Source organism: Rhineura floridana, chromosome 1, assembly GCF_030035675.1.
Source record: "Rhineura floridana isolate rRhiFlo1 chromosome 1, rRhiFlo1.hap2, whole genome shotgun sequence".
Classification (NCBI taxonomy): domain Eukaryota; kingdom Metazoa; phylum Chordata; class Lepidosauria; order Squamata; family Rhineuridae; genus Rhineura; species Rhineura floridana.
The window spans coordinates 204,424,033-204,441,497 of record NC_084480.1 but is presented as its reverse complement, the minus strand read 5'-3'; the positions used below and the strand labels follow the sequence as shown (position 1 = coordinate 204,441,497).

Sequence of the window (17,465 nt, the reverse complement as noted above, 5' to 3'; positions counted from 1 at the left end):
GTTTTAAGCCCTTTGGCTAAGGCCAAAGCGAAGTATTCTTTGTACTAATAAGATATGTCTAAGGATGCTTATACAGCTAAGAAATTGCTGTTTTTACTAATGTAGTTCATAAGGCTGTTTGCATAAAGCTGTTTGTAAGGTTTTTGATAAGATGTTATTTGTCAGCCACTGCTAGTTGAATAGTTATGAACTTGTTAAAGCCAGGTATGGGTCGCTTTAACCTTTTAGTTACAAATGGAAGCCAGTTACATGCCGCTTTCACCTGTGTAAGATAAAGCCAGTTATATACTTGTTTAAATATTAAATATTGCCAGCAATATATGGCTTTTTAACTATAAAGTTACTGGCTAAGGCCAGATTCTTCTCAAATGAGGTATACACAATTTCTGCACTGGCTGAGACCAGCAGCTGCTTGTATTTCTAGTCTGCACCAGACCTTAATATGGAAATCAAAAAATATATTTGCATTGTCTGCTGTGGGAATCCTATTATTTTATTTCCTGATACATCCTCAGCCCCAAGGAGTATCTTGGGTAGGATTTCTTTTTCTAGGTTTACCTAGTGAGTTTTTTGCTGTCAGTAACAAGACTCACTTGGTTGAGGATGAAGTTTGACATGTGAGACTCTGTTTAGATATAAACCTGGAAAGAACATGTAGAACTCTCATCTCTGTGCATCCACTAGGTAAGGGTCCGGTTGGTAACAAGCTTGTGGTTCTTCTGCCAGCTACCCCAAGATTAGGCATAAAATCAAAGTGTAACTGTGGGTCTTGAATGCATAGTAGCAGGTCTTAGATATGAATGTCATATTTAGATCAGGCTGGTTAAAAAAATTGCTGATAGGAATATCTGTTCATATTTGTCAGGAGGGTTGGAGGGTGGTATGCTTGAATTGTCTACCCCTTTAAGTTCTTTGCATGTAAAATCAGTGTCTGCTCTGCTGTGCATGTTGGATTTCAATCTGACATTGCACTGAAATACATTGGTAAGCAAGTGAGTACTTTACCCTAAAAGGTGGTCTGTTAAACAATTACTTGTTTTGATGTCCATTATAATGCTTGTATGGATGGGGGGGGGAAGAGAAAATAGAAAAAGAGTGGAGGAATGACAAATATTGATGAGAGAGGGATCAAGAAAATGAGAAGGACTAAGCAGAAAGATTGGAGGGAATTTGAGAAAGGGACAGAAAATACTATTTCATGCATGTAGGCTTTTACGGTTGTAGAAATCTTCTGTGGTGGTCTTGCTTTTAAAGAAACTGATTCGCTTTCAAAATAGAAATTGAATTGATGATTTTCTGCTTTATTACAGAATCTAGAAGTATTTAATTTCTAAGTTGGCATACATTAAGAGTACGCCACTTGGGGCATTCAAGTCCAAACTACTCAGACTTGCAAATATATCAGCAGTGCTGTTTAAAGAGTGTAATGTGCAGACAACATTTCATTAACTACAAAAGTAAAGCATCAGTACTAGTACTATTTTCTCTTTTGTGCTCTAATGTCTACTATTTGTTTAGTAGACATCAAGGTAATACATTCTACAGACAAATGCTTCATTTGGATACTATTCTGTTGTGAGCTATAATGATAATGCTTTGGTTAGAATTTAAGAAAAAGGCAGTGCCAATATTTTTTTAAAACTTCCACGTAGTGTGATAGTGACATGACTTGCAATACAGAAGGCTGAAAATATGCCTGATCTGCAATGTTTGGTGGGATCTTTTTTGTTGTTGTTTAAAAGAATATCAATCCCTGCTTCTGAAAAATTTTTCTTGCCTCTAGGATATTATCAGTGGTCATTGGCAAGTAGGTGTCAGAATGCATTTTAAACTTCTGTACCACTTATATTTATAGATGACCAAAATACAATACCAGGTATATGAATTCCCCCTGAATCAGTCTTCATTTGTATCCAAGACAGCAGTGTCTTTTTCTTGGTGGCTCTGCTGCCAGAGTTTCTGTTATTAGCTTTATATTTAACGTTTGCTGAGGGATGACTTTTCAAATTTCGACCTTAAGATCAATATGTGCATGGGTTTTTGGTGCGTGAATTTATGTTCTGCTTTTTGGCTTAAGTCTTCAGAGCAGTTCACAATATTTAATACAATGCAATTAATATATTAAAAAGCACGCACTTAAAATAAAGCAAAAGGAGTGGCTGCCTAGTGTTATAGTTTCCTGCCTCTCTTTTGCCTGCAATATCTTAGATGTTAGATGCTTCACTTCATCGGTTTTTGATTTAGTCTTTGTAGAACAGGAAGCTACCGTATAACAAGTCAGACTGTTGGTCCATCTAGCTCAGTATTGCCTGCACTGACTTAAAGTGGCTCTCCCAGGATTTCAGATAGAGATTTACCCCAGCCCTGCCTGGAGATGCTGGGGATTGAAGCTGGGACCTTATGTGTGCAAAGCAGATGTACCATTGAGGTGCAGCCCTTCTACCTGGAGATCCTGGCGACTGAACCTAGGACCTTCTGAAATAGGTGCTGTACCACTGAACCACGGCTGTGTCTCTGACAAGTCATGCATTCTTACTCAAAAGTGAAAAATGGCAGTAGATTTCTGATCTTTTAATCTAAAAGTAGTCTGTGCTCTTACAATCTGATCTGAGGCAAAATAGTAGTGGCAGCCAGCAGCCAGAACAATCTATTTTTGCAATGTGGTTAGCTAATGCTTTTCTTTTTTTTTTTTCAATAATTTTTATTCAAATTTTCATAAAACATACAAGACGAAATCATAAAACATTCAAAGACAAAAAACAAAATCAAAAATAGTTAAACAAAAACAAAAAAAAAACAAAAAAAAAACAAAAATAAAAAATAAAGAGTAAAATATTGACTTCCCATTTGTCAAAGATCAAATCAGTTATAAGTCTATAATATATAACAATCCTGTCTCTTAAGTCATATTATAAAATCACTTTCCTCCAGTAGTTATCTTACTTAATCATCAAATCTCATAAACATTACTTTATTCTTTCCACAAAAAGTCAAAGAGAGGTTTCAATTCTTTAAGAAATATATCTATCAATTTTTTTTCCAGATAAGCATATCGATTAATCCATCTCATTACTAATTATGATAATCTTATTGTCATAACCATAGTCAAAATAAACATTTCAATTAATCCATCACATCAGAATCTGTTAGGTTCAGTAATTTCAGTAGCCATTGTTCTATTATCCCTATTAGTTCCATTTTCCATCTTCCATCTTCAGTAGTCTTGTTAAGTCCAGTAATTTCAGTATCCAATCTTCCATTATCAGTATTCCATAATAATCTTGCTGTCAAAACCATAGTCATATAGTAAGAGTCTGATGGGAATTACCTCTATCCCAAATATTTTCTTGCCATCCATTCTGAATAGGTTGCTGAAATACTGCTGTAAAATCATATCTCTGTTCTTTTTTTCAAAATACACTGGGTCATCTCTTGAAAGTTTTTCCATTGTCACATGGCTGCAGTTAATTCCATAGATTTTCTCTATATTGGGCTCCATCACATCAATCCAGTCCAGAAGATTATCCATGCCGTTGATAACTTTATCTCTAGAATCTTCATTAATTTCTTCAGAGATAACATTGAGTTCCAAACAATAGATTTTATTTCTAAAGTCCATAGACTCCAAATCTTGTTCCTGTTCCACGTTTGTTCCAATCTCCGGGATCTCCTCTCTCACAGGGACCCCTGTTCCAGTCTCCAGGGTCTCCTCTCTCACAGGGACCCCTGTTCCAGTCTCCAGGGTCTCCTCTCTCACAAGGACCCCTATGTCTTTAATCTCCTGTGTCTCCAAACAATAGATTTTGTTTCTAAAGTCCATAGACTCCAAATCTTTTTCCTGTTCCACGTTTGTTCCAATCTCCGGGGTCTCCTCTCTCACAGGGACCCCTTCCAGGGTCACCTCTCTCACAGGGACCCCTATATCTTTAATCTCCTGCTTCATTTTACTCAATTCAATTTTCAGCTCCTTACAACCCTGTCGCAGGTTTTGTTTCGTTATCTCAATCTCATCCATTATTTTCTGAAACATAGTTATTTCCAGATTCTCAGCCACTTTCTTAATTGCCATTTTAAAAGAAAAATATAGGAAAACCACTTCTTATTTCAGCAACAATTGGGTTAATACTCCAAACTTGGTGACATCACAGTATAAACAGAGCAGACAGCCTTATCTCTCCATGCTTAAGTAAACAAAATGCAGTTCCCAGGATCGAAACAATTAATGGCGGTCGTCAGGAAACAGATTCGTCAAAATAAAATAGACCAAAAAGAGAGTAGTCTCAGACAATATAATATTCTTCAAAATAAAAATCTGGAATAGAAATCCCTCTTCTGTGTATATCTTTAGAATGCAAATCCAGGACAGCTTTTTGCAACAAAAACAGAGATAAGCTATTAATTAGTGAGTAGCAGAGAGAAGTTATGGCTCCCCAGTGAGATGTCAAAAACCGATCAATCTGGCAAATCTCTTTTAAACAGCAACAATTTAAGTCAAGTAAAAGAAAAATATAGAAAGAAGGGTGCTTGCCTGTTAGTGCGTTCTCTCTTAGAAGATAAGATGAACGTTCGCTTTATCAGATAGAGCTTGTTGTTGAAAATCCGTCCCACCTTCGTCGGCTGGACCTCGTCCCATAAATTAATGAGATCTGGTCGTCCCAACAAAAATAGGCTTTGAGGTTAATCTCTTCGTTTCTCCCTACCCGGGAGAAGTTTAATCAGTCAAAAAAAAAAAAAAATCTGACTGATATATCTGAATAAGCTTCTTTTGAGGCAGGAGCCCGTCTCAAAAGCAGGCACAGGCTAAGTCACCCTTCCCGGAAGTCAGCTAATGCTTTTCTTAATGACCTCGGATTACCAAAGTATTTTTCACCATGTGACACTGTTTTTGTCACTTTGCAACTCTTCAGGATCCACTAATGACCTATGATTACCAGAAGTATTTTTCACCATGGGACATAGTGTTACATTGCAACACTTCAGAAGCAACCAACCAACAAAAACTCCTATTGAGTTTTGTAGGCTGTGGGGGGTATACAGGAACCACTTTATTGTTGATGAAATTGAGTAGGCACCCACATGAAGTGGAAAAATGGGGCAAAACATGATCCAGGACTAGACAGATTGTTCAGATTGCAGATGTCTCTGCACTCCAGAGGCAAAATATTGTTCACTCTCATTGCTATAGGCCTGGGCCAACACAAGTTTAAAGTTGGCTTCTGAATCCTAGCTTGTTTGGAAGCCATTAACCATAGTTCCCCATTTGCAAGTTAAATGGAAATCTGTTTAATTGTAGCTGCCTGGTTTGCTTCCACACTCACATGAAGTGGGGGAGCTCATTTCAAACACCAAAGTAATATAGTTTTCCAAGACTATTATTTACAAAACAGTAACTCTATGCTCTTTTCTCAAGTGTAAGAGTGAGGGAAGGAGAAACATAAAACATGCACATTAGAACCAGGATGCTTCTTACCTGTGCTGCAAAAAATGGTTGCTTGTCGAATTGGAAGAATTGTCCTTATTACACTGTACATACAGTGATACAATCCTTTCTTTTCCCACTTTTAGGTTGTACATTCTATCTCAGTTGATGTTTCCAAAGACTGTGCAAATGTGGAGAGGGTCCTTAAACAAGTAAGGAAATCGCTAACTTTTACATAGCCCTCTTCTTTTTCTTTTCTTTTTTTGTATTATAAACATTTGTTGCAGAAATGTTCTAGTGACAGAGGTGATACTTATGGGCACCATTTTTTATTTCACTTGTTAAATTGTTGGTTTCAGGCTCAAGAGAAGTTGGGTCCAGTCGACATGCTTATAAATTGTGCTGGAACATCAGCTAATGGAAAGTTTGAAGAGCTTGATATCAGCAGATTTGAAGTACGTGATCCTGACTTTTTCTATACAATTATCATTTGAGATACTAATCCAGCTATACCTAGCAAATCACAACAGAATGAGAAACTTTTTCAATGAGAAACTTTTATATAAAACAACTTGTAGCAATACATTTGTTTCTATTTCAGTGACCTAATGTACAATCAGTTTATTACAGTGAATAGACCAAATGCCCTAATGTTGTAAAATTTTAAAAGTTTCAGTTTTCCACAGTATTGAATGCTTTCTGTGTGTCTGTGCCATAGATTCAGTCATTCTTATTAGATACTCCTTATGTGTAAAAATGTTTGTTGCCTTTAAAGGTCTATTGTGAAAAACAAGAGCTGCATGATCTGTAGAGAAGCCAGAATATAAAGGTGGCAAATTAGCAAAGTCCACCAAACACTACTGCTATTATGATTTCTATTCATTTGGTAATATTTCTGTGAGAACACAACATAATCCTTTCTAAAATGAAAAAAGGCTATTCCATAGCATGCATGGTATATTGTATTTAATATTAGAGCTTGACACTTTCCCTCGGTTGCATGACATCAGGTAAGCTATCCCAAGCTTCAGGCTGCACAAGCATAAGATGACAAGTACCTAAAGTGCACTGTGTACTATCCCTTTAAATTATTTGCTTGTTTATTGGATTTATATTGCGCCCTTTCTCCTGAAGGAGCCCAGGGCAGCAAACATAAACAAAACAATGTAACAAGAGAGAGAAAAACAGTTAAACATTCCAAAATACTATTACAATTACATTTTAAAAGACAATTAAAAATACTGTAGAAGACAGATAAAAATGTGTTAAAACATCGTTTCATCTTTTATCTTTGGATTAGGCTGTGTCAGTATAGCTCTCCAGAAAGGAAATGGTAGTGTAACTGCTGTAGTGACACTGTGCAACATTGCACAGTAAGAATTCAAGGAAAACAAGCCTATGTATGGGAAATACCTTCTCTTGAATGCTGGCATAACTGCACAAGTGGGACTCTCAAATTCAGTCTGTAACTAGTCTCAAATGGAAATATTTGCTTTGTGTTGACTTCGGTGTAACTTACACTCCTTGACAATTCTCTTCAGTTGCTGCTATGATTATAAATGTTTTTGCATGAACTTGACAAACAATGTGACCCTAGCAGAAGGGTGTCCAAGTATTGGCCTGACATGCAACTATGTTTTGCTTCCTTCCCAGCAGAGCAGAACCCGGGGAGGAACAAAACGCTCACAATTTCAGCAGTGTGCACTAGCACACTGCTCCTTCACATTGAACTGTGGTTTAATGTGACATGTCAACCAGGCCATTGTCTATTTCGGGGGGGGGGGATACTGATGTAAATGTAGTAGTCGGTTATCTCTGTTTGTTTATTTATTTATTTGATTTTTATCCTGCCCTTCCTCCCAGCAGGAGCCCAGTTCAGCACAGATTATGTAACGTGGCTATTGCTAGTTATGTTTATTTACTGGATGTATTCCATTGCTTATTATGTAAACCATTTGCAACTATGCTAGCTCAGTATTGTTTACACCAGGCTTTTGGCCCTCCAGATGTTGTTGGCATTCAATTCCCATTATACCTTATTGACCGTTTATGCTGGCTGGGGCTGATGGTAGTTGAGTCCAACAACAACTGAGGGGCCATAGGTAAGCCACCTCTGGTCTATACTAACAGGTGATCTCCAGATTTTTAGTTGGGGTCAATCCTGGAAATGCCAGGGATTAAACGTGGAACCTTCTACATATAAGCATATGTTTTACCACTTAACTATGACCCTTCCCAATTTAAAAGTGTGGCCTCCCTGATCCTCCCAGCAACATTTCCACAGAATATCAAAACCACCACCACCACAGCACAAGTGGTACTGCTTACCATCAAGGAAGCTACTCAGGTGGATGCCTTTGAGCATTCTAATGGGGTACTGCACAGCATTTTGCAACTTGTAAGCTGCATTTGTAACATGAACCAACATCCTTCATTTTTTTATATAGTAGGAATTTTGCACTTTATTGTGCCTGTTGGTGATGACTATTAATATTGCAGATGCCTTGAGTGTGAAACTGTAGGCCAGCACCAACTGTACATTATGCGCATATGATTAATGAGACATTACACTTTATTATTTCATTTTGTTTACATAATTACACTTTATAAATATGAAATCTGTTGACTAGGTCTCTGACTTATATATTTATCTACAGCAATTGATGGCTATCAACTACTTGGGTAGTGTTTACCCAACTCGGGCGGTGGTTACCACCATGAAGGAACGAAGGATGGGAAGGATTGTGTTTGTGTCATCCCAGGCTGGGCAAGTTGGACTGTTTGGATACTCGGCTTATTCCGCAACCAAGTTTGCTCTTCGAGGACTAGCTGAAGCTTTGCAAATGGAGGTATGATTCTCTGTTCCTCTCCTGCTCCTGCATGTATCTTATTTTTAGAATTGTTTTAGTACTTTTGTGATATTACACTAACACAAAAACCTTTTTTGTACAATGGTCCAATTGATAGACAGAGTGCTGACTCTAATTGTTATGAATTCTTGACATTGTTTGGAATAAGGGAAATCTTTTATTAAACAATGAACTCTGGGGGATGAAGCAGGGTGGACAACAACTAGAGCACAAATGGCAAAAGTGTTGTACCAGTTACAGCCAGACACAGATAAGAGCATATAATTGTGCCTGCCTGGAGGTGGTAATGGCAGCAAAGAGAGCCTGCTTCTCTGGCAGTGGCATTCTGCGGCAGCCTGTAGTTTCTGGTCAGTCTTCAAGGTAGTCCCACATAGAATGCAATGCAGAGAGATTAATAATCTCTAACAGAGATTATTAAAGCATGGATTACTGAAGTCAGACTATCCCAGTTTCCTTGCTAGAGAGCCTCGAGTGACAGCTTGGATTTGAGTGCCCCCAAGCCAGGGGTTGCCAGTATGGCACCTAGGCACAATAATGCCCTTGATATCTTCCCCAAGTGCCCACAAAGCCTCTGAACCCGCTGTCATGAGGTGATGAGGGTTGGTTATCCTTTTATTCCCTGAAAAGTACATAGAGAGTGACATTCTTTCCCACTTCCTCTTTAGCTCCATATTCTTTTCAAGGCTCAGATTAATTCAGCTAGATTGGATTTTAATCATATCTGCTGAAAAAGTTGTAGTCGGTGCATATGGTTTTTGTGTCTCAGGATGGGGACTGTCTTCTGATTTGGGCTGCCATGGGATTTGTCAAAAATCCAAATGGGCCTGAAAAGGTTGGCAATCCCAGCCCCCAGGCTTTGCACCGGCTCCTTCAGGGGGAGTGCTACCCCATCCAGGACAGGTCATCTCCCTCATTCCTGGACCTGGGACCCACCTACCTATAGCACGTCTGTTTTGTTGGGATTCAGCTTTGGTTCTTCGGCCCTCATCCATTCCATCACTGCCTCTGGCACTTTGACAAATCTCTCTTAATTCTCTCTATTCCATTTGAGAGAGCTGTGTCATCTTCATATTGGTGATACTGCACTCCAAAGTCTTGGAAGACACCTGCCAGCAGTTTCATGTAGATATTAAATAGCATTGTTGGGGGGAGGGGGAGAGTGATAGAAACATATAGACTTTGCAGTATAAATGCTATGGAGCTAAGCAGAAATTCCCCGGTGGTTCTCTCTCCAGTAATGGTCCTGCAGGCAGGAGCAGAGCCACTGCAAAACAGTGCTCTCAACCCACAGACTCTTTCCAAGTTTCTGGGGGAAACTTCCAGGAAAACCAACAGGCTAGCATTCTTCCCTCCCCTCACCCTGGTCTTTTTCCCAATGAAGTCCATCAGTTGGGGTGACAAAAGCTGTTTCAGTGCTATCCCCGGCCCTGGAGCTAGGCGGAAATGGGTCTAAATAATCTGCTTAATCCAGATGCATGTGCCAGCCACTTCTCTCTTTCTCCCTCTCTCGAGGGTGCAATGGGGGTAGAGAAGTAAGCTTTCTTCAGTGCCACCACTGTCTCATAATTATGTGCCGTTATCTGTGTTCAGTTGTATTTGTCATGAGATCTGTGCCACGTGCGTTCACCTGTCAGCCAGCCTGTTTCATTGTCTGGATTTTCTTGGAAAATCAAAGGGCCTTCCAGGGTCCATGTGGCCAGGCAGGGCACTTAGGAGTGATCATGTTGATAGCCCTACCAATCTTGCCATGCCGTAGTGAGGCAAGGTCTTGATAACTGTGCCAACCATGCTGGTTAGGAAATCCCCCCAAGCATTTAGGAATCCCTCAGAGTTCATTTTCTCCAGGAGCAGGCCATTTAATATCAGTTTTATATGTTAACTGGGCACTTGTTGAAAGCTGTCGCTGCTCTTAATTACATGATAATGACCATAGATCTTTCAGTCCAATAGATGCTGGTGCCACTGAGAGAAACTTGTAGGATTTTTTCTTCTATACAGTGTATTTAGGATGTAGGACAGTGAATAAACTTATAGTTTCTCTGTAATATCAGAATACAATATAATGTTGCCAAAACGTAAACAAGCAGACCAATCAACATTCCACCCTAGTTGCCAGGCACGAACCTAGCTGTCTTGTTGCAATAAGAGGTACAATATTCCAGACTCCTTATGGCTCCAAAGGAGTGCATTATGTACTTCTTGCAAAACCACTGCATTACATAGGGATACTTGTACAAAGTACAAAATGAGAAGCAATAGCACAAGCAATGTATTGAATTGGTATACTTTCAACTATTGTGTGTCCGATCATTGTCTTGGCAGCTAGACAGTTAGTATGCCTCTTTATGCATGTTATCTATCTTTGTGAAAACTAGTAAGCGTGGAAAAATATATTGCAATACTGTAACCAAATATTTTTCTCAATGAACCAGGTAAAACCCTATAATATCTACATAACAGTTGCCTATCCTCCAGATACAGACACACCTGGCTACACAGAAGAAAATGAAACAAAGGTAATTTTCTGATCCTTTTTTATTGTCATGTAAAATATTTATATAAAATGTAAAAAGACGCATATGTACAAAGTCAATACATTATCCCATGATGTACCTAATGCTAAATCTAAACTTTAAGTGTGAATGTCTACCCAGCCTTTAGTCATAGGAAAGGAGTTATATCCTGCCATGTTCCCCATTATTGTTCATATTTGCCAACTTTCGTTTTCCTTGTCTAACCCAAAGATACCATGTTATCTTGCTCATTGTTGCCAGATCCCATAACTTCATAAACCACTTGCTCAAAGGAGGAATATCTTTTTTTCTTCCAGTGTTTAATATACAATAGTGTGGCAGCTAGAACCATATTTAAAAAAAAACCTTCTACCCTTTGGTAAAATATGTTTTAAATAAGTTAGCGAAAAATCTTTAGGGACTAAAGAAAGGGAACATTCCAAAATGTTAACATATTAATATTGTATACAATACTGTGCCAATACTTGTTTGCTTCTGGGTATGTCCAGCAACTATGAATGAAGTCTGCATTCTAGATTTCCAGCGAAGATCATTCATCATATCATAAGGTTAGATTGCCTTAAATGACTGAAGTACTACTGTGTCCATAATTTTAGAGTTCTCAATGTTAATGAAACTGTCATTGCTCAAATTTATCCAGGTATAATTGCAAACATCTTGTGGAATATTTTCTCCCAATATTTCCCATTCACAACTTTTTTATTTTGTTCATTATCACGTAGAATTTGAGAGACAACATTTTTGTTCGCTTTCTCCAAAGTATTTTTGAGAAGTATTCATCTGAGTTCATACATATGTCTTATTATTAGCTCGTTAGATTAAAAAAATCTTACTTGAAAATATTCATATAATACCGTTCAGCTATCATTCAATTTTTTTTCTTAACTGATTTAAAGGGTTAACTTGATTATCATGAATCCAATCCACAGCATTATCCACCTCTGCCTGATACCACTTACAGAAATATATTCTTAAAATGGGGATCAGTTGTGACACCTGGCTACAGTGAACTTGCTGTATACAAATAAATATTATACTTATCCAACACTTTCCATCATACAGGAATAGCATTACTAATTCCTTTGTTTAATTTCCTGTCTATCTTAGACATCCACAGGGTAGCACTGGGTGGAATTTGAAGGAAACCCTTCAATAGGTTCTCTGTGGCTTTTTAATCAGATGTTCTGTGCAGACACATTGACTCCTCAAAAGCTTTTTGGTTCTGTTGCTGGCTTATCTGATAGGTCATAGCAAGTTAGAACATATCTCGATAGAAATCTTGCCAAGAAATTTTGGATGAGGGTTAGTTGCTTGTCCAAAGTTGCATGGCTGTTTAATAATCTGAACCTGGATCTCCTGTCTTAACCTGATGCGGTCTCAACTACACCACCTTTGTTTATATTGGTGTGATGTTTTTCAATCAGAACTTAATTTGGGGCGAGTGTGGGTGGTTGAAACAGGAAGAATACTGTACTAAGAGGTTTCACATTCATAGTTGCATAAAACTGTCTTGGTCTTCACGGAATTAATCTTTCAGTGTATTGCCCTGAGCATTGTGGCTGTTCATTTAATACTTATACAATAATAAAAATTGCAAAACTGAACTTTACACATTTTCCCACAAGCGATCTTCAAATTGCTGTTCATCAGCCAATGTATAGAGGTTTTTGAGTTTCCCTATAACATTGCTTTTGAATTGGTGCAATGGTCACATTCTGCTGAGCCCCACATTCTCCCACATTCCTAGTTTCACTTCTAGCAATCATAGAAATTTAAAAACATAAAACAAGGATGTGTCATATCAGGTCTCTGATCATATATGTATCTTTTTTCCAAATCAATGAAATGTGTTTTCCAATTAAATGTCATTGTGTTTACAATTATAATTCCAGGTGTGTTTTTCTTCATTACATGCACCTAAAAGGGCAGATTTGTGTTGCCTGTCAACCTCTGCTGCCCGAGAAGTGCTTTTGTGTCTCCTCCCCTCTTTTGAATGTGAAGATCATACACATGCTTTCTCAGTATAAGCCTGTAGTAGTATAGTGGCACACAATTTTTTTGGCTGTGATATGATACATATCAAAACATCATTCTGGGGCAGCTTCAAAAAAGAACTGGATTGCACTAGAATAGGACTAGGGAAGTTTTGGCCTTCCAGATGTTGCTCAACTACAACTCCCATCATTCCTAACCACTGACTGTGCAGAACATCTGGAGGGCCAAAGATTCCCCAGCCCTGCACTAGAACATGTTTATTTTGTATAATTTAATGATTTAACTTGAAATAACTTGTTGACTTCGAAGAAACCTGTTCTTCTGAGAGCTTTGCACAAGTTAGATGCATTCCATATACACGAAGCAATGTGTAACAGGAGGTCCTACATGCAAGCTGTAAACAGTCATCTTTGCCACCACAAGCTTCCAGAAGATTGCAAGTAATCTCACTGCTATCCAATACATGTCTACTCACAAGTAAGCTCCATTGGGTTCAATAGGACTTACTCCAGGATAAGTGTGTATTGGATTGCAGCCTTAATCATTTGTTTCTTTGCATCACTTGGTGTTATCCGTTGTAGTTACCTTAAATTAACATCAGTATCTTCTGATATGTAAATATGATTGAAGCTGGGAAAGGAAAGCTGAAGTTTTTTATTTTATTTAAAATTCTTAAACACAAATATTTTAAAAATCCCAAAGTTGTGTACAAAAGTATAATAAAACAATATCAAACCAGCATAAAATACAGTGACAAGTAATACATATGACCAATATCACTATTCTGAATATGCTTGGGTGAACAAAAAAAATTAAGCATATACCAAAAATGTAGAAATAAGGCATGCACTGGCAATTTTAAGGTGAGGGTATTCCATATGGCAGATGGTGCCACCCTAAAGGCTATACTGTGCTCCAGGTAGCTTCAACACTGATTTCAGAAGTATGCAGTTCCACTTACAGGATCTTGTCATATTTCTGTGACCACTTAGGTCTTTAAAGGAAAAAGTGGTCTCAGGTAACTTGATTAGAAGTTGTTTAGGGCTTTATATATTTATAACAAAACCTTCAACTTGGCCCAGTAGTATATTGGCAACCAGTTAGGACTTTTACATGGGCATTGCGTACTGGCATTAGATTACTCCACTCATCAACCTAGAAGCTGCATTCAGCATCAGCTGCAGCTTCCAAATCAATTTCAAGGGCACTCCCACATCAAGTGCACTGCAGAAGTTGGTGTTTGTAATAGAAAACATTTAGCTATGTTTTCAGTGTGAGTGTTAAAAATGACTGAATGAGGGACAGGGCTAGATTGAGGGGGTTGGAATATGGAAGGCTTGTGCAGGCCTTTCAGTTCCCCAAACAGCTCCTAATCTGGCTGGTGCACAGTAGGGGAGAGCAGGAGCATTCTATTGAGCCTATGAAAATCTCTGTATGTAGGCCCTGCCCTTGCAATTGGGTAGATGATGACCTTGGTGTGTTTCAAAGCAATCATATATGCCTACTGAACTATATTTGTGCACATTGTGTTTTACACACGCTTGCTAATTCACAAGAACAAGAAAGATGTGAAGTTGTACCTGCAATGTATGTGCATGCGTGCTTCTGTGGGGGGTGTTCATGTGTATTCAAGACTCTGTGCAAACACCACCAAAGCGCTTGAAAGTTTTTTTTTTTTAAATCAGTTGGTTACAGGGGTCTTGTGGTATGCTTTTTACAGATATGTTTTCACACCCCAGTAGCTGAGCAGACCCTGGATTTCTCGTGTTAGTTAGAATGTGTGTGATTACCCTTAAAGAATGTATGCCTGTATTTTGTGTGGTTTCTGACAGGTATTGTACCGAATTAAATCTGAGTTAAGTTAGAGAGAGGTCTTCCTAAAAACTGGTTTACTTCAAGATAACAAACGTTATTTGCATAGTAACACACAATAGTGATATTTGTAATAAGCAAAGAACTCATTTCAAAAGCTTTCTAAAAGAGCTGGAGCTAGCCTTTAATTAAGTCTTACTGAAGTCCTTGTCCCAAGGATGAGAGAAGCCAATTGTAAGGAGCTTTCTTGAAACAAGTTTCTGATGGAGGAATCAACACCATACGAGTTCTGCCTAATATATATACCCCTATCATGTAGATGAACAATTTCTAATTTAAAAAATGTATTTGTTCATCACTCTTAAGTAATGAACTTTCTGAAGTCCCCTTTTCTCATCTACATGTCAGCATTTAGTTAGTCAAACAATGCGTTTCCACTGAGGTTCAAAACAAACACTTGACTATAAGTCAGGCATAAGTTCCCTGCTTGTGTCCCTCAATATAATTGTTTTGAAGCTCCAAAAATATTTCCCTTAAATGTTCATCTTGTGCTTCCAAGCAATATTTAACAGTACTAGCTTAATCAAATTCCTTCTGCTTAAGTCTCTTAAGGGTCTTTCTTTCTATATCCTTCCAGAGATGGGAATAAGGTAGGTGCAGATGAACAAATATCTGACTACATTAGCAGATACTAATTAGCTTAGTGTTTTTGAAGGGGACAGGTTGGAAAAGACTAGAAGGCTAGTCTAGTCAAAGACTAGAAGTTGACTAAAGCTTAATGCAAGAATGAATGTAACTCATATTTTTATCCTTTTTCAATATTTCTATAAGGTCATAGACAGCAATCCAATCCATGAAGCAAAGATTTATAGGCATGCTGTTTAGGCAGCAAGAATTTACAGAGTTGATTTAAACTAAAGGTGATCTATTAAATGCTAGAGCAGACTCTTCTGGGATAAAAATTGTCGGAATTTCTCTGTATTGAGATGCGTAGCGCTGCGGAACGGAGAGTATTGAGCCAGCTTAGTGTGTGTGGTGTGTGTGTGTGGTGTGTGTGTGAATCTTTGCTATGATTCTGCCTTCCCTGCAAATTAGTCAGATGCAGACTTTAAGCTTTAAAATAAGAAACAACTACTTTATTCTGGAAGTACATGCTTGATAGGAAAGAGTCCTTACATCTAGCTAACTATGTTGGAGCAGTCTGCACTGGTCCCAGTGCAGCTCTCATGCTGGTTGAGAGGGGAGACAAAGAGAAGATGTCTGCTCCCCTCTGGAGAGAAAAATAACACAGAGAGAGGTGGGAAGGAACTGGGATCAAACATCCTGTTGCTTATCAGTCTAGCAGGAAGGGAAGAGACGGCAGAGGATCAAAGGAATAGGTATAGTCTCAACCAGCGAGAGGTCTAGCTCTCTAGCTACCCTTATTAACCCCATGCAGCCTCAACCCACCAAGTTGGAGTTGAACCTCATACATTCCAACACCCCTTCTCAACGAGAACTTGGTTCATTCTACAAGGTGCATCTTGCCTCGTAGTTTCTGGTGTCGGACTTTGCCCAATGGTTTGGTCAAAGCATCAGCTGTCATCTCTTCTGTTGGACAGTAGGTCATCTCTAGAAGTCCTTTCTCCCTTACGTCCTTTAGGTAGTGGAACTTCACATCAATGTACTTCATGCGAGAACTTTGCCCTTCTGATTCTGCAAGTCTTATGCAGGCTTGATTGTCCTCAAGTATTCTGATAGGCTCTGGTTCAGATATGCCCAAGTCTCCCAGAATCTTGCATAGCCACAGCATTTCCTTGTATGCTTCATCAGCTGATACGTACTCAACCTCAGTAGATGAATGTGCTACAGTCTCTTGCTTTCAACTTGTCCAGCAGATAAGGGACTGCCCATAGTAGAACAAGTTTCCACTGGTTGACTTACGATCTTTGGTGTCTCCAGCCCAGTCAGCATCAGCATATCCTAGAAGTTTAGGATCTCAAGTAGCTGATAGCTTTAATTTTAAGTTTGCTGTGTCTTTCAGATATCTTGCCACTCTTTTGACTGCTTCCCAGTCTTTCTTGTTTGGCAAGCTGGTTTTTCTGCAAAGGTATCCCACTGCTACCGCCACATCTGGTCTGGTTATTGTGCTGATGTACAGGAGTTTCCCTATAGCTTGTCTGTACCTTTCGTTGTCTTCCCAGGGTTGATTGTTCTGGTCTGGTTTCAAGTATCCTACTTCCATTGGTGTAGGTGCTGGATGTGCATCCTTCCGTCCTAGACTCTCAAGTAGGTCTTGCATCTTTTGTTTTTGATTTAGAAGAAAGGATCCATCGCCCTCTCTTTCAATTTGTATTCCAAGGTAGTACGTGATGTCGCCTAGACATTTCACTTCAACTTCCTTGCTTAGATTATTTACTAACTCTTGCTTGTCTTGTGGATTCTCATAAGCTAGTAGTAAATCATCTACATAAATCAAAATATAAGTCCATTTGTTGTTCTTGAATCTGCTATATAGGCATTGGTCTGCTTCACCTCTTTTATAGCCTTGTCTCAAGAGCATTTGGTTCAGTTTGTCATTCCATGCTCTTGCAGCTTGTTTCAGTCCATAGATGCTCTTTTGCAGTTTGCATACTAGGGTTTCCTTTCCTTGTATTTCAAAGCCTGGTGGTTGTTGCATGTAGATTTCCTCTTTTATTTCCCCATGCAAGAATGCTGTTTTTATATCCATGTGTTCCACCTGCATTTTCTTGTTAGCAGCAGCACTTAGTAAAGTTCTGATTGTTGTATGTTTGACTACAGGAGCAGAAGTTTCATAGTAGTCTTGTCCATACTTGTCGGGACGCAGGGTTGGGG

General features: G+C 38.7%; 1 protein-coding gene across 1 annotated transcript in view; it reads left to right on the top strand.

Annotated features, from left to right (window-relative positions):
* Positions 1-17,465, top strand: part of KDSR (3-ketodihydrosphingosine reductase) — a 47,767-nt gene that overhangs the window by 14,211 nt on the left and 16,091 nt on the right. Inside the window, exons 4-7 of the mRNA XM_061590404.1 lie at positions 5,566-5,631; positions 5,779-5,874; positions 8,077-8,268; positions 10,722-10,805. Of these exons, the coding sequence (XP_061446388.1) occupies positions 5,566-5,631; positions 5,779-5,874; positions 8,077-8,268; positions 10,722-10,805 (438 nt within the window). The remainder of the gene's footprint in view (positions 1-5,565; positions 5,632-5,778; positions 5,875-8,076; positions 8,269-10,721; positions 10,806-17,465) is intronic.